Raw genomic sequence first — 23,355 nt, forward strand, 5'->3', positions numbered from 1 at the left:
GGAAACAGTTCTGACTTCAAAAATAGCTGAAAAAGTTCCAGATGAAATCATAGCTCTGCTTCCACACCGCTCACGTAATCTTCAGACTGCTGATGCCCCGTGATGCCCGTCACAATTCACATCGTGACAGCTTTTTAATGACACCCAAGAGGTCACGCAGGGTTCCTTCAGTGTGTTGCTTTAGTGCTTGATCTGTCCTTGCACATTTGGCAGATCTTAAACCTGCCGGGAGTCTTTCCGCCTGCTAGCATCTCAACATGTAATTTATCACCCGTTCTAAAGAGGAACACCTGTGCTGGTTTAAGATCGCTGCTTTACGAGTGCCCGGGTAGGACCTGCAGGGGGTCCACCCATCCTCACTGACTTATTTACCACATTTTGATGTGACATCTTGAACATAGATGTTCTCTGTTTTATCTGTGGTTCCTCTTGCGGTTCCTCATCTATTTGGGGCATTACTCACTTTGTTTTTCATAAAAATCTAATTCTTTATACCTCATCCTTTTTCTCATTTCTTCCTCTCTCTCATGGACACACTGCCATCTTTATCCGTGTCTCTTCCTCCCACATCCCAAGACGAAAGAATCGCCGCTCTCTTGTTAGTCACGCTCTCTCGGCTGTAACGGCATGCGACAGCGAGCGCCACGAATGAGGTGGAATTTACATTCATCCTGGTGAACGCAGTTGGGCTGCCTTTGATAGTCAGACAAATCTAGTTGAAATCCTCCATCCCACCATACTTTAACAGGTTTGATGCGTCACGGATGAAATTTCCACCTACTGAAACTCGGGGAAGACCCTCTTTCATCCTCTGGTTTCATCTTACTTCTGGTTCCCTATACACTTCATCATGTTTGTGTATATTCACAGATCAGAGTAAAAATAGCTTATCTTGTTTCAAAGGAATGTGTAAAGCATCATTTATCAGACTCCATTTTCATGGAATTTGGTTATATTTTAAATGTGTGAAACGTTTTGTGAAATGATTGTGAAATTCTACCTCATTCATTGCATATTTTAGCCTGCTTGCTGTTAGCATGAGTGTAGCGTTATATGCACTGCTGTTCAAAAGTTTTTTGTTTGTTTTTGGGGGGAAATTGCTTCTTTTTTAGCAAGGATAGATTAAATAGATTATTATTATTTTTTTTACATTTCTATTTTAAATAAATGCCCTTTTCAACTTTATATTCATCAAAGTATCCTGGGGGAAAAGTAGCGTGGTTTCCACGCAAATATTAAGCAGCATGACTGTTTTGAACATTGATTATTGAATGATTGAGTAATGGCTGAAAATTCAGCTTTGCCATCACAGGAATACATTACATTTGAAAGTAAATTAAAAAATACAAGACCGCTGTTGTAATAATATTTCACAATATTACTGTTTTAATATATTTTTGATCAAATAAATGAAGCCTTGGTTAGCATAAGCGATTCCTTTCATAAACTTACTGATCGAAAACTTTTTGAATGGTAATATAATTCAGACAGACCTCTCCATTGGTCTATAGTGTTGTTCCAGGCACTAAGACAGGAATCCTCCAAAACGGGGTTAAAAATTGTCACTGACACCATTGTGTGAAAAATCAGCTTTACCATTATTACCGGATGAAGGTAATTCATCTACACAGAATAAAACCCAAAAGTGTAGCTACTACTTAACTAATCTGGACTGAGTCAGAATTGTTGAATAAAAAGTGATGTTAATGTGCCTTGTTTCATCAAACTAGTGTGAATGCTGTAACCTGTTTATATGGGCTTTTGTGTGTGTGAAATTAGCCCTATTAAGGATGTAAATGTGGACCGCTCCATGTTATTAAGATTTAATGACGTTTTCAAATAAGAGTTTATAATAATTCTCAATGGCTCACTCCCATAATGTATGGTGCAATCTGTGTGCATTAGTTAAATATATGGAATAAATAAACTGGAAAGCAACTTTGTGTCTCTTTGTGAAAGAAACATCCAGGCCCACCAAACCCTGAATAGCATGTCAGTAGAATGACATCATTTGATGAAAGGTATAATCATATCACAACGCATGCGGTGGGCCAGTTCAAAATGACTTGTGTTGTGGAGCCTTGCATCAAAATTTGAAGGATCAAATGCTTGTAATCATAAAAAAACCATCCTGGTGTCATTGATATGTCAGTGTGTGTGTGTGTGTAATCATCCTTGTGTGGTCAGGAAGAGGTAATGTTCAGTTGTGTGTGAGACAGAGTTGTGTGTGTGTACACAAATGTCCACACTGAATTGTCAATGCTCTTCTTTGTGTTTTTTTTTATACTCGGCTCTTACAGAGAAATGGATTTTCAAGTGGACCATCTCCAGGATGACAGACTAGAGTCATTTTGCACAGTCTGGTGCTTTTTGCTGGCAAAAAAAAAAAAGAAACTTTCATTTCCCAATCCGCACTCAGAGCAGTGAAAACAGAACTGAAACACCCAGGACAGCACAACCCTCCCTGATGAAATTAAACCAGTCAGGGGTACTAGCATGTTAAACCAGTAGAAGTTTAGAGGCTCTGGCGAGGTGAGGGAACCTTGTGTCAAGAGTCAGTGTAGGTACTGCATCAATAATGCAGCAATGCTTCACTTCTCTAGTTTAAATGCACTATTGGGTGCGAGTACTGGGAGTGAAACTTCCTAAGAAGCCAACAATGGAGATGAATGGCCTTCTGGGTGTGAATGTGAGAGAACAAAAGCATATTGGCCCCAACAAACACTATCAGGGTTAACACACTCATCCAAACAAAACACTGGAAGTTGTTCTCTCTGTTTTTCGTCCACTTCTGCTGTGTGTTGTGTGTCGGAAAGAGGAAAAAGTGCCCCCACAGCTGTTTTGTGTCGGGTCTGTCAGAAAGGGTGACTGGTCTTTGTGCAGTCATCATATATTTGAGAGGCTGATTTGCATGTGGAGTCGTGTCAGATGGAGAGTTGTGACGGCTCCACTGTGAGCTGTCAGCCCGAGGAGTCGTCTTCCAGCACGCTCTGTCTTCAGCTCTGACCTTGAACTCCAGACTCTCCAGCGGGCTGTTCATTCCGCCTCTCATGAGCCACATTTCCTTTCCCATGTCTCAGTGGGAGAGAGCAGGGTTGTAACCTTAATAATGGGATTTTTAATGAAGTTGTGGATTGTTTTAATGTTTTTGTTAAGTGTGTTTGATTCAACAGTGAAAAAGCATGGATGGACACGAATGATGAACCACCACAGACATACCAACACCCCCCCCCCCCCCCCCCCATAGATTTACACATTTATACTCTTCCTGACATTGAGGTTTTGTAGTGCAAGAGGATTAAACAAATACTTAAAACCACATCCGCCAGATTCCTACACTTCCTGTTGACTTTGCCAAAGCAGCCTTGCACACATGCTGAAATTCTTCCAACCAAGCTGGCCTCAGCTTGGTCTTAATTTAATTATGAAACACTTTTATAAAAGGGACTAGTGTTCAAAAGCTTAATTTATGAGTCTGCACACTGCAGCAGTCCAAGCTCGTAGTATGACCCTCAGTTACATTGCGAGGTGCCCTAAGTCTCAGTACTGGGTCCATTCTCATTAATAATGTGGCTGTTTCACTGTGTGTTATTAGTATTGACCGACCTTGCGCAGAGCAGGCAGCCAGTTATTGGCTGGGATTTGGATCTGCCATGTGTGTTGATGGGGCCCAGAGTTTAATCGCTGTGGAAACATGAGAGTTATTAAAACAGGAAGCCTTGGCACTGCAGAGGGATCTCAGATGTCTCTCAGGCTCACTAATGATTATAAGCCTGCAGCCTTGTCACCAAATAGTGAGAAAGGAAGAGGGATTGAGCAAAAAGAGATTTGAAGATCCTGAAAAGACATAAAGAGTCAAACAAATTATTCTATTGATTTAGGAGAAAAGAGGAAAAGATCAGCAGGAGTCTGAAGAAGTCAGAAAGTCACTTTTAACAACGTTCTTGCAAGTCTAAGAGTTGTCTTGCTGTGACAGGGAAGGTATTGAAATGTGCATAACCGTCCTATGCTTTTGTTAGGACCTGGTTAATACATGCACACTGCCACTATGTGGTCAGCAAGGGAACTGCATGTACCGTATTAGAGCTTTTGAGTGCACAATGTTGGCTGGATTGCCACCTCTTGGCCAGAGGCAAGACGATTGCTCAGTGTATCTCAGCACCCAGTGATACCTTTAAGTGCAATGTGGGTCACCAGCAATGAATTTCAGCATTGCCCACTGTTCTTGTCTAATCAGAGATTTCATGCTGTTTCCGAATGTGTAATCAGCTCTCTGGCACTTTGAGGGGTATCTGTTACCTTGGCACATTTGGTCACAGGGGTGTGAAGAGGTAATGTAGGGTGAAGCACAGCTGGAGCGGGTGGTGACGGGGGCGTTGAATCGGTAACTGAGAGCTAAATCTCTCTGTCGTCAGTTTGGTTGAGATTAATCTGTTGAAAACCACCTGCTAGGTTGTTGGCAGTGCTTGGTCTTCCTCCCACTCCACAAATCCTTTGCATGGTTCCGCCGAACTCGTTTTCCCTGTGGCCTTTGTCCCTGTAGCATGCCATGAGTGGCAGAACGCTCTGCTAAATTATTGTTGCATGTTTTTCAAGAAAGGTCCCTATAGTGTGCGTGTAAGCAGTGTAAGAACTAAGGTCTTTTCTTGAGGTGGTTTCATCACCATCGCTATCTGACTGCTCTCACTTCAAAACAGCCTTTCACTAAAAGACTCTGAGCCATGCCTGTTGTTTCACTTCAGCTCCATGTAATGATGGTTAAAGATGTTTGCAGATGTTTGGGTATAAGGATTTATATCTCCCTTTTTCATCTCGTGTTAAGGGAGTGTGTATGGGCATACAAGATTGTTGTAGTGTGTGTAGGTGAAGTTTTAGTTTGTATTCAATTAATTTAAAACCGATTCACTGAAATTAATTGAAACTTACTAACTTTAATGCTATTTTGCTACTTACATTTATGCATTTAGTAGACAGTTAATAAAAACTGATTAACTGAAATTAATCTCAACTAACCAACTCTAATGTAGTTTTCGCTGCTTACATTTATGCCTTTTCGCAGATGCTTTTATCCAAAGTGACTTTTTTTTTTTGCAAGGTAAACTTTTTTTTTTAAATTTTATTAGTCAAACCCATCACCATGGGTTGCTAGTGACATGGTATATCAGTAAAGCTTGTATTATAACATTATGATGGTAATTTATATAAATTATATTGATTTTTAAATTATATAATTATTTTAATACATAATAGTCACACCAAATATATTGTGAATATGCCATATATATTCTCCTCCACTGTATATCAGCTTTCCTTGATCACGTCCAGATCCTAGTTGTTGTTTTTGTAGCATATACAATGATGTTTCAAGGTCCATTGATCACAAGAGAATCTAAGCTGGCAGGATGTGAAGTGGTGGGAAAGGATTAAGACATTGGTGCCCCTGGGCATGCTGGGAAGACTGAGCAATTCAGGCGTTTATTGAGTCACGGTTTACACCTGTTACATCCTGTCTTCCAAAACAGCGTATTAATTATAGGATAAAGTTATAGACATACTACACCCACAAAACAGGTTGCTCATTTTCTTTTGTTCTACTGCACGCGTTTGTTGATATAATAGCATATTTATGTAAAGCATGACATTTGATCAGTAAAGGCACACCCTTGGAACTGAATGACTTTGGCTTTGCTAATGTCGCTTTGGATACAAGTCAAATTCTTAAATATAAATATCATAATTTTGTATATTATTGGTTTAATTTGTGACTAATGGAGTTCTCCTATCCTGTTTCCTACAGAAAGTTCTACTACATCACTCTACTGAGGGACCCTGTTTCCCGCTATCTTAGCGAATGGAGGCACGTCCAGCGTGGGGCCACGTGGAAGACGTCCCTGCACATGTGCGACGGAAGGACCCCCACTCCTGAAGAGCTGCCCTCCTGCTACGAGGGCACGGACTGGTCAGGGTGCACTTTGCAGCAATTCATGGATTGCCCCTACAACCTAGCCAATAACCGCCAAGTGCGCATGCTGGCCGACCTCAGCCTGGTAGGCTGCTACAACCTCTCAACGGTCACCGAGAAGAGGCGCTCGCAGCTCCTGCTCGAATCAGCCAAGAAAAACCTGCGTGACATGGCTTTCTATGGCCTCACGGAGTTCCAGCGGAAGACGCAGTACTTGTTCGAGCGCACCTTCCACCTCAAGTTCATCCGGCCGTTCATGCAGTACAACAGCACGCGGGCGGCTGGCGTGGACCTGGACAACGACACGATACAGCGCATCGAGGAGCTCAACGATCTTGACATGAAGCTGTATGATTACGCCAAAGACCTGTTTCAGCAGCGCTACCAGTACAAGCACATGTTGGACCGGCGGGAGCAAAGACTACTGAGAGGACAGGCGTCTTTCCACAGGCCGTTCCGAGAGGACGGAGTCGGGGGAGAGGGTATGGCACGCCTGCCAACCGAGGACTACATGAACCACATCATCAATGGATGGTAACCGCCCACCCCTCTCCAGAGAGACCGAAAAAGAGACACAGTAACGAGGAGAGGGGGAATAAACGTACCCAAGTGGAATACCCATTCCCAGGCTGGAGAGTTCATTGTTCCATCCTTTGGTCTGGAATACAGCACCAGAAAACGTTCTAGAAATGTGTCTGTGAGCGTTTTGCTTGGTGCAGCATCTCAAAGGCCTTTTTAAATGAAAGTTCTGGCATAACATATTAAATTATAGATTTTTTTTTTGTGCCACAAACCATTTTTTCTCGACCTCAGTGCTGCAGTGTTTCACAGAAAGAGTGACTGAAATGAAAATAGGTATTTCAATACCTGATTCACATGAATATCAAAAAATCTATTGATTGTTAAAAGATTGTTTTTTTTATTTACATAAATATAAATATGTATAATAAATCTTAGATTGCCTTTTTTAAAACCCTGGTGTGAAGTGGATGGTGCAGTCACAATTGGCTGAGAATTACTAACAGGTGTTGTGAGTGAGTATGATTTTATAGATCTTAATATATATATACAACACAGAAGATTCCCTTTTTCCATGAGTGTTTTAATTATGTTTCCCCTTTGAGTGTTGAACAGATTCCTGTAAGTCCTGGAGATTGTGTTGAAAAGCCATTCCTGAAAGTCAAATGTATCCAACTGCAGTTCTGTCAATACTGATACCTAAAAAAAAAAAAAAAAACGCCATCATGCACTGTTTTGTTCGTTTTTATTTTAAGCATGTGCTAATTTATACAGTATGCACCGTATGCATTCTGTGCTGTGAACCTTTTACCCATAATCCAGTGCAGTATAGTTCCATTGTGAATCATACTTTAAATGAACCAAATCGTTCTCTTCCTTTTCCGATCCGGATTCACACTTGCCCTCATTAATTGTTGAGTTTGTGTGCATGTAAAACATGATAATGAACTTGCACTGAGCATGTTGAGGCTTGACATCGCTTACAGATAGTTCTCGTTTGACTCTGTCTACAGAGACTCCTTAACTCTCATCTTCACACATCCCTCCTGCTGAAACTCTAAATAAATACACTGCTGTTGACGCCCATTGAAGATCCATGTTAAAATGCTTATGGGAAAAGTGTGAAGAAATGGATCTAATGTTCCATCTGTATGTATCAATCAGAATATGGAGAACAATCCTGATTAAACCAAGAGATTGGTGAGGAAAATGTGACCTGTGTGCGTGTGTGTGTATATAGTGTGTGAGCGAGAGAATATTTGAGGTGTCGAGTTTGCTTTCCAACATGATCATTACTGTGAGTATTTCTGTTATTCATGACACCTGTATCTTTAAAGGTACCAATAAAAATATATTTCCCATTTTTATGACACGTCGTGTTGTCCTTGTATATATATATATATTTTTTTTTTTTCTCTAAAGAGCAGTATAGCTTTAAAGGACAAAACAATAAAACATAGCCATTACTCCAGTCTTCAGCATCAGATGATCCTTCAGAAATCCTTATATGCTGATTTGCTGCTCAAGAGACATTTATCAACATTGAAAACACTTGTGCTGCTTAATATTTTGTGGACATTTTATTTAATAACGTATTTTATTTGTAATGTTATCTTAAATGTTCAAAAAGATGTCCATTAAGATCTTTTAACATGGAGATCTTTTTATACCATTTAACAAATTACTGACATTTTTGAAAATTGTATTGCATCCTGCCTGAATAAAATGTTTTTTTTTTATCTTTACTGATGCCAAACAAACAGTAGAATGATATTGTGTGTGTGTGTGTGTGTGTATGTGTATATATATACACACACACTACATCATTTTCCAATATGAATCACCGTATTACAGTAGGGCAGATGTTCATGTGTGACCTAAAGTTTTGTCAGTTAATTTTTTTTGTATCATTTTAGTATACCCTAGGCTAGGTGTTTTGTCTTTGTGTGGATAACAATCTGCTCTGTTATGTACAATAGCAAAACATTTACTAATTACTAATTCTGGAATATTAACATAAATTTAGGTTAGGACTCCGTTTACAACCTGAACACTCTTTAATGCGTCTTCTAAAACACTTTAATCTTAGGAAACCCAACAACACTGTACGAACGTGTTGGAACCATCACAGGTTTCTGCTCAGTGTCTTTATATATATATATATATAAAAACGTGTTTCTGTTTTGAGTTTATCAGTAGTTCTCTCCCGAGTGTTAATTATCTTTTGGAGGATGTGTGACTGTTGGTGTTAGTGTTCCATGAACTGTGTTATGACTTGCATAGTTCCTGTGGAAGACTATTTTGTTTGACTTCTTGCCTGACTCAGATTTCAGTGACAAACCGTAAGAGACTCAACTAAGAGTCATGAAAAAATCTATAATAGATTTTAAGCATCATATATTCAGTCATGTTACAAATTTGTTTTTAAGTTTGAAAACATCACATTTCTTTTCTCAGAGCAATCTTACCAGGCCAAATAAAAAAATTGCCATTCAGATACTATATAGCCTAGTCAATATATAATGATTTTAATTCAAAATCACCTCACTGAACAAAAAAATACAACATGTAGTCAACATGTGCTTTTTGCAGCAATAACAACAACAACAGAAATAAAGAAATGAATAAACCATTGGAAAGCTGTTTTTCCCAGGGGCCAAACCCTCGTCTCTCTTTCCTCCGTCACAGTGTCTCTTCCCCTGAGAGTTTCAACTCTCACCTCTGCACTGAGATGCTGTAACCACAGTGATGCAGCCCAGCAGATGCACAGGGACAGCCACTTACCTCACTGTCTTCATATTCTTCTTTGTGTGACCCATGGGACTGGCTTTTGCATTGTGTGGGGAAACAAAAGACCAACATGGACTTCACAGGTTAGTTCAGACTGCAGAGGACGCAATGTTGCTGTCACAGGTCATCACTTCTCTCGCGTATGTCCATTAAAGGAGCATATACATTTAAACATTTAATGTGTCATAAATTATTTTTTTATTATTATATTATTTTTTTTATAAACTAGTAGGCTACTTTTATTAAGGGATGGTGCTTTAAAATGATTAAAAGTGACAGTAAAGACTTAAAATTGTCTAATATTCTATTTCAAATAATAAATGCTGTTATTTTGCACTTCATCAAATAATCCGGAAGAAAAGTCTCCACAAAAGAATAAATAAAGCAGCACATTGTTTTCATTGATGTTTCTTGAGCGGCAAATCATCATATAATATATTGGATTGATTTCTGAAGTGTGACACCGAAGACTGGAGTAATATGCAAACAATTCTGGTTGTGCCATCCTACATTTAAATATAAAAAATATTTGACAATCTTAATGTTTTTACAGTAGGCTATTGTTGATCAATTAATGCAGCCATGGTGAGAATAAGAGACCCTAACCCCAATTTTGGATATAGACTGCACACGTTTAGAATAAGCAAAAATCCAATAAATGTTACAATTATAGGCCTACCTGTTTTCCTCTATCCAAGCACCAGCTTTCTGTCAGATAGGCAGTAATGCCTAGTAAGTAAGGCAGTAAGTAATGTCAAGTCAAGTCACCTTTAATGATATAGCGCTTTTTAGAATATACAGATTGTTTCAAAACAGCTTTAAAGTGATAAAATAATGTAATGATGCAAAGAGTTAATTTCCGCTGTACAGCAGCTTGAAAAAGAAAACAGTGTCAGCGGAAGTCAGTTCAGTGTTGTTTCAGTTCCATTGATAATGATAATCAGTAGTGATAAATCAAATCGAGGAAAGGGACTGATATAAAAGTGAAACTAAGGGTGTAAGAAAACACGTTCACAGAGGGAGGAATGTTGTAACAGTGTGTGTGTATATTTAGCCCGTTAAATCATATTAGCCTTGTTTTCCTCAACAAAAGCCTGTCGGCTGTGGCGTCACACGGAAGATTGCATTTCCTCACACAGATTTTGTTTTAGCTTCAAACTCCCTAAAAAACATCTCACTTCACCATTCAACACAACTGACTAAAATGGGTTGTTTAAAGCCATTAGTTAGCTTGAGTGGTTCTGCGTGTTCTGCACACCATACCGGTGTAATCAAGTCAGGGAAAACTTACTAGAACAGTTAGTCCAGAATCATGTGCCTGCACTGAGCATCAGACCCACCACTGGTTATAAATTGAATTTCAACCCAAAACGGAAAAAAAGTTGTGCTCTTCACGGACACTAGAGAGCACTAGAGGACAAATAATGGAATGAATTCTAATGTCATGTTTGGTTTGTCGTCCTTTTTTTCTATTGTTAATCTGAATATTTGTGAAGGTAGCCTACACATCTGTATTTATCATGTTTAAGTCTAATGTAGGGCTATATATTTGTGTTGTGTAGGAAAACAAGTCATCTGAATTCCTGTATTCTCAGAGAATGAACTTCTCAGTTGTTGATGAAGTGTTCTTATAGCCTATCTGCAGGAGTGTAGAATGAATAGCCTACTGTGCATTTTGTTTCCATACATCCGCCATCTTTGCTTTGTCCTTTGATCCGGAGGTTCTATAGCCATAACAACAACCACTAAAAAACGTTTTGATATTAAAACAAGTAGGCCTACACGTTAACTGTCAACAACTCTTGGTAGCCTACTAATGCTCAACTACATTTTTCGGATCTTATGGCTTCTAGCTCCCATAGTCACATGGGAGAGATGGAATAATATCGCTGGAAGAGTAGGTCATTTCAATACTGCAACTCCTAATTATCTGACTTGCCACAGGGTGAGGTGTACAATATTCATATGCAGGGAGTCTGTATGGGTTTGTGTGACTTTCACTCTCTGTTATTGAAGTGAATTTAGCCTATTACTTGGCCACACATTCATGAACGTCACATGAGTTCAATATTTTAACTTCCAGCTCATGTAAGGACAACGAACTATAATTGTTTGTGTTGAATGTCCATAAGATGGCGCTGCACGTTCAGTTTTGCCACATGCCATTACATCACCACTAGTAGGCTACACTACCAAAACAGTGATACACAGTGAGACAAAATAAAATTGCTTTTCAGAATTTACAAAGATTTTTCTTTACTTTCTTTTGTCATGTTCTTCGCTTACACTGTCTCCTTGGTTACCAAGTACTTTTGATAAAACCTAATAGACTTAAAAACTTAGGTTTAATGTAAATGATTGATGATATATTGACTCATTAGGTAAATTATTGAACAAAAAAAAGTTACACAGTGTAACTTTAATGAGATAGTTCACCCAAACATGACCAAACAGTTGACGGACCCCATTGACTTCCATAGTATGGGAATACCATGGAAGTCAATGGGGCAACATCAACTGTATGGTTACCAACATTCTTCAAAATATCTTATTTTGTGCTCAACAGAAAGAAATTCAAACAGACTTTGGCATTGGAAATTTGGTTCGTTCTAAACATTTCACACTCTCCTTTCCGAAACTGCAATAGCCTACTTTGGAAGTTTTTTTTATTTATTATGTGAGTCAGTGTGTTTATAATTTAGTAATTGCCCTGCTGGTTTGATACTGTCTCCCTCATTGTTCATTTATTCAAAAACCCATTAAAATTAGGCTCTAATTAAATTATAAATTATATAATTGGATAGTTATATTTGTATTTATTTAAAAAATAATTGCCCCTTTAACAACTTGTAATTAGATAACAAGGCTGAAGATTTAATGGATAATCAGCAAACACCACTGTGCATTTTCCCATTTGTGAATAAATACCCGGTCCATCATAAAAACATCAAGGACACTGCTGCTACCACACATGCATGCTATTACTGTACACCTGCAATTGCATGTTGATCTCAAAGCTAATTCACAAATGAGCCTGCAGGACTCCAGCCTTCAGAGCTGGTGGAAGAAGATGGACAGAGAAAGATACTGATACTGGTATCTTCCCTCAATGGCTCCAGTATCTGTGGTCTCTGCTTGTAAAACCTGCTGGGCTAATGAAGAATAAGACACGGGAAGATTCATCAGCGCTGTTTGTGCTTATCAAACACTATTAGATTAATAATGTGGTCCATTCAGCTGTCCGTGTCTTAAGAGGATTTTAAAGCCTCAACTAAGCTATGTTATAGAAAAAGTGACGATGCATTCATTTTCATAAATCTTGGATAGTTATTTAAATGTCATCTGGCCACATCAGGTAACTGATAAATGTCTTAGATTGTATGTAACTGTTAACAAGCATGACATGTGAGTCAGTGTAAGTGCAATTAGAGTATTCAGTCAAAGAAAAACTGTTGTGAATAACTTGACACACATTTAAAGGAACACTTCACCCATTTGCATTAGACTTTGTATCTTTAGAAACCCAGTCACATTTTCGAATGGTCATGGTTTATTCCCTTATTTTCCCCTGAGATGGGAGAAATAAGGATTTAAGTGTTCCACTTCCTGCTTTTTATGACGCAAAAATCGTCAATTTGCGTCATAAAAAGCAGGAAGTCAAATTTCTTTGAATAAGGGTAAGACTACAAACATTAGCTCATCATTTATCCAGTAGAAGGCGCTGTTCCGCATGTTTTCAACACGCCCATAGAGGGATCTCACTCACAGAATGTACAAATAGTGTCAGCCATTCTTTATTTGGAAGCTAAGCTAACATGTTCTTGTTCTGTGGAGAAAGCTGAGTAGTAGCGGTGACCATCCTCTTTTTCCCGGACATGTCCGGCCGTCGAGATCGTCCAAATTGTCCGGGATTCGGCTTTTGCTTTCTGCAGTCGCATTCATAGTTTACACGCACACCTTTTGTTTCAATCTAACTGAATTCATTCCGATTGGTGAATCTGAATGTAGTGTTTACATGAACGCTAAACAAGTGATCGTTTGATGTGCGTTTTAACATTGCTAGGAAAATTCCCGCTCCTCCGTGAGAGATACGAGACCGGTGCGTCTCACAGGCGCCGGCGCCACTCATCAGTAATCACGCCACCGGGCTCGCATCGTTCTCCGCGGCCGTCAGTCTCGTTCCTGCTCGTCACAGTAAACATGAGGAATGGCGACTGAAGAACGCAAAAGCCGAATCCTGGACATTTTGGGCGACATCAAAATACTGGGCAGACTCACGGAGACTCACTAGTAGCATAGCCTTGTTGTTTACTGCGATCTCTTACCGGTAGGCGTGGCCTCCTAGGGCAGCGAAGCAAGTGCATTCTGGGAGTTGTTGTCTTTCATCCCCATAAGCCAAAAATACATTTTCTGGCTTTTCTCAGTCTAGAAGGCTCCAAATTCAAAAATAATTTCACATTTCTTCTACATAAATGACCCATTTTAAATACACATTCATCTTTCCAGAGGTGAAGTGTTCCTTTAATGAAGAAAACATGGGTGACATTTACATGCAAAGTGTTTTTTAGCTTGTTGATTTAAAGGTTGCTATGGTGTTACATACTGGCAAACGACTTAAGTGCAATATAGTGGTCCTTAGGCCCCATTTATACACAAGAAAATGATCATGATCAGGTTAAAGACTACATTCAAAATTTAAGCTATAGTTCTTAAAGGGTTATGTAGCACCCGTACAGCCACTCAGAGCGTTACTTACGTGAGAATGGTGGGTGCTTGGGTTCGGTGTAGTTCTGGTGGATACCACGAAGGTGCACCTAATAAGTTGTAAAACCTTTTGACAATACAATATTTAGAAATAATGAGACCCAGAGATAGTTTTTAGTTTAGCAAAAAATAGGGTAATGCCTTGGTTTAATTAAATAAAACAATTTGGCAAATAGAATATAAAAGCTTTCCCCAACACAAAATATCACAGAATATCCAAAATAAATAACCAAAAAATTCCCCAAAAACTTAAATGATAGACTCTTTAGATTTAGCTAGAAACCTCAATGGTTTCACTCACACTTGTTACACCAGAATAACTTATCTAAAAGTTATCTCTTTCTTAACAATTGTGAATACACAAGGAACTTTACAATAAACAAAAAAACTTCACGTGTACTGAAACGAGTCTTAGCAAATGCAGTGGTGGGCCCACTCACACACATTCACACACATTTCAGTCTACTCACGGTACTTCTCTGAACAGAAAAAAAAACACGTTGCAGGCCTGTGTTGGTCTTGCAAAACATTGAGTGCGCTGAACAAACACTTGCAACACATTGAGAGCGTGGAAATACTTCGATCCAGATGAGATGATCACGTGCAGCGCGATTAACCGACAGGTCCCGCCACAGCATAAGCCCACCCTGCCTCGCTTTCTCGGCTGCCTCCGATCACGCGTCGCCTCCGATCACGCGTCAGCTCCGTTCGACGGGTCTCCTTCGTTTCTCACTCAGTCGCTCGCTCAACAACACCCCGAGTCCGCGATTCTCTCATCTCAACACCCCGTTCAGTTTCATCGGCTTTATCGACTCTTTCACCGTTATTATTTTCTCAAACGCGAGCGTCCTGTTCTCCACACTGGTCCAGCCGGAAGCGAGGAAAAAACCTTTCCGCACTCTCTCTCACTGTTTCCTTTCCGGTCACGTGTATCCATACAGCGTATTAACCAAATGACCAATAAATATTGTGACATGAAAACAAGAAGAATAAAGTAATAAAAGGCTTACAGTATAAAACCTCTGATAATATTATTTAGCTAAATAATATAAACTTTAAGCTTTAATCACTGTCATGAAATAAAACAAATATTGATCTCCTTTTAATTATGTAAAATGAATTGATATTTCCTTCTTTAGAAATCAGTGTCTCCTATTATTTATTTAAAGTAAATAAACGTTTACTTTTTTTAATAGTCATGTGACTCGTTTTTGAGTAAGAGAGATTAATCATAACCTACCCTGTTTCCATTAGACTATAATACCCAAGTTTACCACTGGGCTACATCTTCCCCCTTCTAGACAGTTTTGATGTCCTCATCAAAATAACCCTTAGAGGACTCTAATAGTTTTAACGTCAAGGGTAGAGGCCAGATTTGAACAAGTGAAACACAACGCCATGGGGTGGCACCAGAAAGTTTGACATGGACTGCTTCTAGAGTCTCCGTAGATTCCACTTCCCACCAATACTCCATGGCTTAGTACTGTCACAGGGTAGTCACAGGGCTTGCCAAGTTCATCGTAGCTCAGCTTGACCACTGGACGGATGACTCTTTTAGAACGCTCAACTTGTTCACTCTCAGCTTGAGTGTTTGGATAGGAATTGACATCTGCCCCCTCTTCTAGAGCGTCGACTTCTGGATCAGCGTGAAGAGGCAAGTTTGGAAGATCGTTGACCACTGGCTCTATCTCAGCAGGGTCTTGAGCTTGTCTTTCCGGTTCTCTGACGATTGGCTCGGATTGCTTTGTGGACAGTTCTGGACATGTCAGCAACTTATCCCAGTCTAACTCAACGGGTCTGGGCAAATATACTTCGTCGTACTCTAATCCTAAAGATACGTCTTCATCTGGGTTGTTTGTCTGTACCGGTTCTTTTGTATTTTGCTGAAATGCTCTGGTCACAGGTCTTTGTTGTGGCCCCACTTCCCTTTCGTCAACCGGGAGTCTCACCAGATAACCAATGGGTAACAGGTGATTGCGATGAATAGTCTTTTCTACTCCCAAGCCTCTCTCTGGCTTGATCTTGTAGACAGGTAAGTTGGGTAGTTTCTCCATAACAATATATGGTGAAGATCGCCACTTGCATTTCAATTTGTGCTTGCCTTTGACCCCAAAGTTTCTCAGTAGCACCCTGTCGCCTTTGTCAAGGACTTGTTCTTTGACGTGCTTGTCGTGTGCTTTTTTGTTTCTTTGGTGGTTCTTGTCTGCCGATTCTGTTGCAAGACTGTAGGCTCTTTGGAGATCTTGCTTGAGCTTAGCAACATACTGAAGGTAGGACTTTGTCTTTTGGTTGTCCTCGGTCACGCCAAAACAGATGTCTACCGGTAAGCGAGCTTCTCTGCCGAACATTAGCAGGTAGGGCGAATAACCAGTTGCATCGTTTTGAGAACAGTTGTAGGCATGGACCAACTGACTGATCTTTTGACTCCATTTTTGTTTTTGCTTTGGATCAAGTGTGCCGAGCATTGACAATAGCGTACGGTTGAATCTTTCTGGTTGCGGATCTCCCTGAGGGTGGTAAGGCGATGTTCTTGACTTACGTATACCCAACATCATCAGAAGGTCGTGGATCAGTTTGCTTTCAAAATCGCGGCCTTGATCCGAATGTATGCGGGCAGGGAGTCCGTAGTGTACAAAGTAGCGCTCACACAGTATCTTGGCAACGGTGGCTGCCTTCTGGTCTTTGGCTGGAAAAGCTTGGGCGTATCGAGTAAAGTGGTCTGTCACTACAAGGATGTTGGCGAAACCTTGGGAGTCTGGTTCAAGTGACAGAAAATCGATACAGACAAGGTCTAGAGGGCCTTGGCTGGTGATCTGTTTTAAGGGAGCAGCTTTCTGAGGAAGAGCTTTGCGAGTGATGCATCTGCCACAGTTTTTGATGTACTGCTCAACCTCAACTCCCATTTTCGGCCAATAGAACCGATTCCTGACAAGTTCGATGGTCTTGTCCATGCCCAAGTGACCCGACTCATCATGCAGAGAGCTCAGGACCATCGGGACATACTCTCTGGGCAGTACCAGCTGCTTTATCTCAGTTCCATTTTTCTCAACCTTTCTGTAGAGCAGATTGTTTTGAATGAACAGCTTGCTTGCTTCTTTGTTCAACAGGACAGAAGTTGGATTGTCAGGGCGGGTGAATGATGGACCACCACTAAGTGACTGCTTGACTGGAGCGATAGTAGAGTCAACATCTTGAGCGGTGACCAGGTCTTTGTGACTTAGCTGACTCAAAGAACCGAGATCCAACCTAACTGGGAAGGCGAAACACTCTGGTATCCCATCAGGCGATATTCCGAGCGACTCAGCAATAGTTGTAGACTCTGTTGGAGTTTCACGGCACTTGATCTGTTTACACAGAGCTTGGACACTTTCAGTCGGTACACTTTGCCAACCTTCGTCTGTGGTTGGAAGAGGGTTGCGTGACAGGGCATCAGCGTCGATGTTGCTGCTACCAGGCCTGTACTGCAGTGTGAATTGGTACGTGGCGAGTGCTGAGAGCCAGCGGTGACCAGTCGCATTGAGTTTTGCAGTCGTGAGAATATAAGTTAGGGGGTTGTTATCAGTTCTCACGGTAAACTGTGCTCCATATAAGTAATCGTGGAACTTGTCTACCACTGCCCACTTAAGTGCCAAAAACTCGAGCTGGTGCACTGGATAGTTCTTTTCCGATGCACTCAGCTTGCGGCTGGCGAAAGCAACAGGTCTTAAGCCCTCGGGGTACTCTTGGTTGAGTACAGCGCCGAGCCCCTGAATACTGGCATCAATGTGAAGTATGTAAGGCTTGGTTGGGTCAGAAAATGCCAGCACAGGTGCGTTTGTGAGGCAGTGAATGATCTTTTGGAATGCCTCTGAACATGACTGGTCCCACCGTTCACCAAAAGGCTCATTGACTTTATAGTAGGTCTTGTCTGATGCAGAGGCAGACTTTCGATTCTTTTGAGTGGGAGGATACCCTTTGCACAGCTCTGTAAGTGGTCGGACGATGATGGAGAAGTTTTTTATAAACCTGCGGTAGTAGCCGCAGAACCCCAGGAAGGACTGCAGAGAAGGAAGGTCGGTTGGCTGCTTCCACCGCGTCACTGCTTCAACTTTGTCTGGGTCTGTGGCGATGCCGTTCTCAGAGACGATGTGCCCGACATAGGTGACTTGCGAGCGACAGAACTGGCACTTGTCGAGGGACAACTTGAGTCCAGCTTCTTCAAGACGAGCGATGACTTTGAGGAGTCTTTGCTCATGCTCTCCCAGAGTCTTACCGAAAACAATGAGGTCATCTAGATAGACGATAACTTCAAGCATGTGCATGTCGCCAACTGCCTTTTCCATGAGCCGTTGAAAAGTCGCAGGGGCCCCTGTGATACCCTGCGGCATCCGCTCAAATTGGAAGAATCCCAAAGGACAGATGAAAGCAGTTTTTTCTTTGTCCTCCTCTGCCATTGGGATTTGATAATAGCCACTGCGCAAATCCAACACTGAAAACCACTTACTGCCAGACAAGCAATCGAGAGCGTCATCGATACGTGGTACAGTGTACTGATCTGGGGTAGTTCTCCGGTTCAGGGTGCGGTAGTCAACGCACATACGAAGTTGACCATTCTTTTTACGTGCAAGGACAATTGGTGAAGCATATGGACTTCTTGATTCTTTTATAATCCCAGCCGCCAACAAACCTTGCAGGTGTCGCCGAAGGTCATCCAAATCAGCAGGGGCAATACGTCGAGATCTCTCTCTGAAGGGAGTGTTGTCATTCAGACGGATGTGATGTTCTACCCCTTTAGCCAAACCGACATCCCATTCTTCAATAGAGAACACCTGAGAGTGTTTGGCAAGCTTTTGACTCAGCCTCTCCTTCCACTCTTTGCTGATGGGTGACTCACTGAAGTCAAACAAAGAAGGATCCATAGCTGGAACAGATTCAACTTTAGGGTTTGGGGCATCCGTCACAATGTCAGCGACGTGAAGGTGAGCGATCACTGTGCCCATTGGAATGGCAGTTTGCTTTAGAGACTCATTACGTAGGAGCACCAGGAAGTTGTTTGGATCTAGCATCTTGGAGAACGACACAGTTGGCTGGACAAGTACACTTGGAGGAAGAGCAGGTGAGTGGGCTCGTTCAATGATGAGTATGCTGTCTCCGATGTCTTGTTTTTCTTTAACTTTGCAGACAGCAACGTATTCAGTGCCAGGAGGGATGCTGAGAGGACCAGGGCCAGACCACTTAACTTCAGCCACAGGCAAGTCTTTGCTGCCTTTTACAGTCATCCCTGCAGGAACAGGTAGGTGTTTTTCCTCTTGAACTTGAATTTTGACTGAATTGACGTTCTCCAGGTCTTTTTTCTGTGTTCTGGACTTGAAAGGCTGAACCCCCCTGACGTTTGTGCCGATCAGGACAGGTATAGTCTCAGAGCAACGTGGATCAGGGCACACCAGGGCCAGGACAGGAACAGACATGACTTTGTTGGACTTAGATTTTTGTGGCAGCTCCAACTCAACCTGGATGTAACCTTTGTACGGGTAACTGCTCTCTGACTCACTTAGGCCCCATATGGCTAGACCGGTCACAGAGTTTAACTGGATGTGTGACAGGTGTTTGGCATACCAGCTGTCGAAAATGATGGTAACTTGTGATCCACTGTCCATCAGCGCAGTGCAGAAGTTGCCATTGATCCTGACCTGAGCAGTGGATGGCGGTCCCACGAGTCCCTCAGGCAAACTGTTGGTCGGTATATTTACCGCGCTTCTCTTGACACTTGCATTTGTGGTCTTGGTTCTGGTTTCATTATCAGAATGGCGGTTCTGCTTGGACTTTCTTTGAGCTTGCAGCAGTTTCTGAATAACTTTGGGATAGTTCTCAGGAGAGGAGCACTTGTTGGCATAATGCCCGTCTTCACCGCAGCGATAGCAGAAGAAATCACTTGGGTCTCTGGCTGTAGGAGGTCTTAGCTGCCAGGGTCTTGACTGGCTCTCTTGTGGGCAGGGCTCAGTAGCAGGACTGTACTTTGGCTTGACTGACATGACAGAGACTTGCTTTCGGAGCTTGACAACTTCTTTCTTTAACGCTTGTACGTTCTTGTCTTCTGCGTTCTCTGCCGCAGGAGTGACTGAAAGCAGTGTGCTTGTCGTGAGGTGACTTGACCTGGCGGCGGGGGCAGAGAGTTCACTTACTTGTGTTCTGAGTTGGTGTATTTCGGCTTTCAAATCATTTAACTCTGTGTCAGAGGTCACCGTAGCACTTTTGGCATAGACGGCTTTGGGTGGATGGAGTCTGCGACGTGAAGCTTCATGCTCCTCCTCCAGGCGTATCTCATTCAGCAGCTCGAGAAAAGTGGGAGGACTGTCTCTGCGGTCTCTCAATCCGAGATTTAGTATCATCATGTCAGATCGGATGGCCCCTTTAATGAGTTGGTCAAGACGTGCTTTGTCTGCCACCGATGACTGAAGTCCACCCTTTCGGACAACTTTATTTAGGACTCTCTCTAGGCGTCTCAGGAACTCAGAGAGTTTCTCGTTGGTGTGTTGACACAACATTCTGAAGGCAAAGTAAAGTTCCTCACCGCTCTCAGGGCTGCCAAAGGTGGTCTCGAGAATGTCAATGTAGTCCATAGAGGTTGCAGATGGGTTGTTGAAACGGACAGCTTGGAGGATCTCGAGTGCAGGACCCTTTACACTTTCCATTATTCTCATTTTCTTTTCTCTTTCAGGGCGATCATATTCTTCAATCAAAAGTCTGGCTTGTTCAACCCAGTTTTCCAACTGTTCTTCTCCCAGGGGTGTGGGCATGACCCCTGAGAAAGTGCGCAGTCTTCTGTAAAGATTGTTGTCACCTTGTGTGTGCTTGCTTGTCATTTGCAGGACATCACCAACTGCTCGAATGATAGCTTCAGGAGTGGACGCTTGCAGTGGGGAAAAAATACTGGAATCTGGCAGCGGCACATTCTGACCATCACCGGCTGCCTGAGCTTGGGGTTCCTCCTCCTGCTTAGAAGGTCCAAAGATTCTCCAGGTCATATCAAGCCCCTCAGGAACAACATCAAGAGGAATGGCGTCTGCATTCACATTCTCCCTGCACTCACATAGCACAGTTAAACTTTGAGACTGTGGGTCATACATTCTTCCTCTCACCTTGACTCTCCCGAGTGCTTTGATAGTCTGCAGCGTTTCTTCAATGAAACCAACTTCAGTTTCCGGAGGTACATCTTTAACCAGCAAGGCTTTCACCAGGTCTATGCCTTCTCCAAAACACCAATTCTTCAACTGAGCCATCCCCACTGGTTGTGCGCTTACTGTGATCACTTGTCAGAACTAAATTTGGTAGGTTTTAGTTGTATTTGAACACAAATAAAGCTTAATTTGCGTTTTCTTGACTTAAAATGCTTAGTAGAACTCTACTTTTATAGTTTTAAAATTTTCACAATAGATACTCTTTAATATGGTTTTACATGTAGGTTAACAGCTAGCCAGCTTTTGGTTCTAAACTATTTTTTAAACAAACAATTTAAATCTCTGGGTCAAACTAAAGTTAGATCTGATTTGAAACTACTTCTGAACTAAATTTATCCCAGCGGGGCCTCCATTTTATTTATGTAGCACCCGTACAGCCACTCAGAGCGTTACTTACGTGAGAATGGTGGGTGCTTGGGTTCGGTGTAGTTCTGGTGGATACCACGAAGGTGCACCTAATAAGTTGTAAAACCTTTTGACAATACAATATTTAGAAATAATGAGACCCAGAGATAGTTTTTAGTTTAGCAAAAAATAGGGTAATGCCTTGGTTTAATTAAATAAAACAATTTGGCAAATAGAATATAAAAGCTTTCCCCAACACAAAATATCACAGAATATCCAAAATAAATAACCAAAAAATTCCCCAAAAACTTAAATGATAGACTCTTTAGATTTAGCTAGAAACCTCAATGGTTTCACTCACACTTGTTACACCAGAATAACTTATCTAAAAGTTATCTCTTTCTTAACAATTGTGAATACACAAGGAACTTTACAATAAACAAAAAAACTTCACGTGTACTGAAACGAGTCTTAGCAAATGCAGTGGTGGGCCCACTCACACACATTCACACACATTTCAGTCTACTCACGGTACTTCTCTGAACAGAAAAAAAAACACGTTGCAGGCCTGTGTTGGTCTTGCAAAACATTGAGTGCGCTGAACAAACACTTGCAACACATTGAGAGCGTGGAAATACTTCGATCCAGATGAGATGATCACGTGCAGCGCGATTAACCGACAGGTCCCGCCACAGCATAAGCCCACCCTGCCTCGCTATCTCGGCTGCCTCCGATCACGCGTCGCCTCCGATCACGCGTCAGCTCCGTTCGACGGGTCTCCTTCGTTTCTCACTCAGTCGCTCGCTCAACAACACCCCGAGTCCGCGATTCTCTCATCTCAACACCCCGTTCAGTTTCATCGGCTTTATCGACTCTTTCACCGTTATTATTTTCTCAAACGCGAGCGTCCTGTTCTCCACACTGGTCCAGCCGGAAGCGAGGAAAAAACCTTTCCGCACTCTCTCTCACTGTTTCCTTTCCGGTCACGTGTATCCATACAGCGTATTAACCAAATGACCAATAAATATTGTGACATGAAAACAAGAAGAATAAAGTAATAAAAGGCTTACAGTATAAAACCTCTGATAATATTATTTAGCTAAATAATATAAACTTTAAGCTTTAATCACTGTCATGAAATAAAACAAATATTGATCTCCTTTTAATTATGTAAAATGAATTGATATTTCCTTCTTTAGAAATCAGTGTCTCCTATTATTTATTTAAAGTAAATAAACGTTTACTTTTTTTAATAGTCATGTGACTCGTTTTTGAGTAAGAGAGATTAATCATAACCTACCCTGTTTCCATTAGACTATAATACCCAAGTTTACCACTGGGCTACAGTTAGTTCACCCAAAAAATGAAAATTCTGTCATAATTTACTCACTTTCTTGTTCCAAACCCGTAAGACTTTAATTTATTTTCGGAACACAAATAAAGATATTTTTTATGAAATCTGAGAGATTCAAAAAGTTAATAAAGAGATCGTAAAACTAATCCATAATTGAACAGTTTAGTCCACATTTAATGAAGGGACATGCATGATCGCTTTATCTGATGAACATTGAATTTAGGCTTTTATGCACATCATTCATCAACGCACACATTAGTAAACAGAAGCTCAAACATGTTCACTTGACGTGTGAGAACCAATGAGCTTCATTCTCTCGTTTAGCTTCAGCAAGAACCAATGAGCTTCATTCTCTCGTTACACAGCACGTTTTAGCTTCAGCGAGAACCAATGAGGTTTGTTCT

General features: G+C 41.3%; 1 protein-coding gene across 1 annotated transcript in view; it reads left to right on the forward strand.

The window, feature by feature from the left end:
• hs6st1b (heparan sulfate 6-O-sulfotransferase 1b) overlaps positions 1-7,846 on the forward strand; it is a 46,641-nt gene extending 38,795 nt beyond the window's left edge. The window contains exon 2 of the mRNA XM_079602391.1: positions 5,798-7,846. Within this exon, the coding sequence (XP_079458517.1) occupies positions 5,798-6,500 (703 nt within the window). The 3' untranslated portion in view covers positions 6,501-7,846. The remainder of the gene's footprint in view (positions 1-5,797) is intronic.
• Positions 7,847-23,355: the final 15,509 nt, after the last annotated feature.

Source organism: Phoxinus phoxinus (genome assembly GCF_949152265.1).
Source record: "Phoxinus phoxinus genome assembly, chromosome: 24".
In the NCBI taxonomy this organism is placed as follows: Eukaryota; Metazoa; Chordata; class Actinopteri; order Cypriniformes; family Leuciscidae; genus Phoxinus; species Phoxinus phoxinus.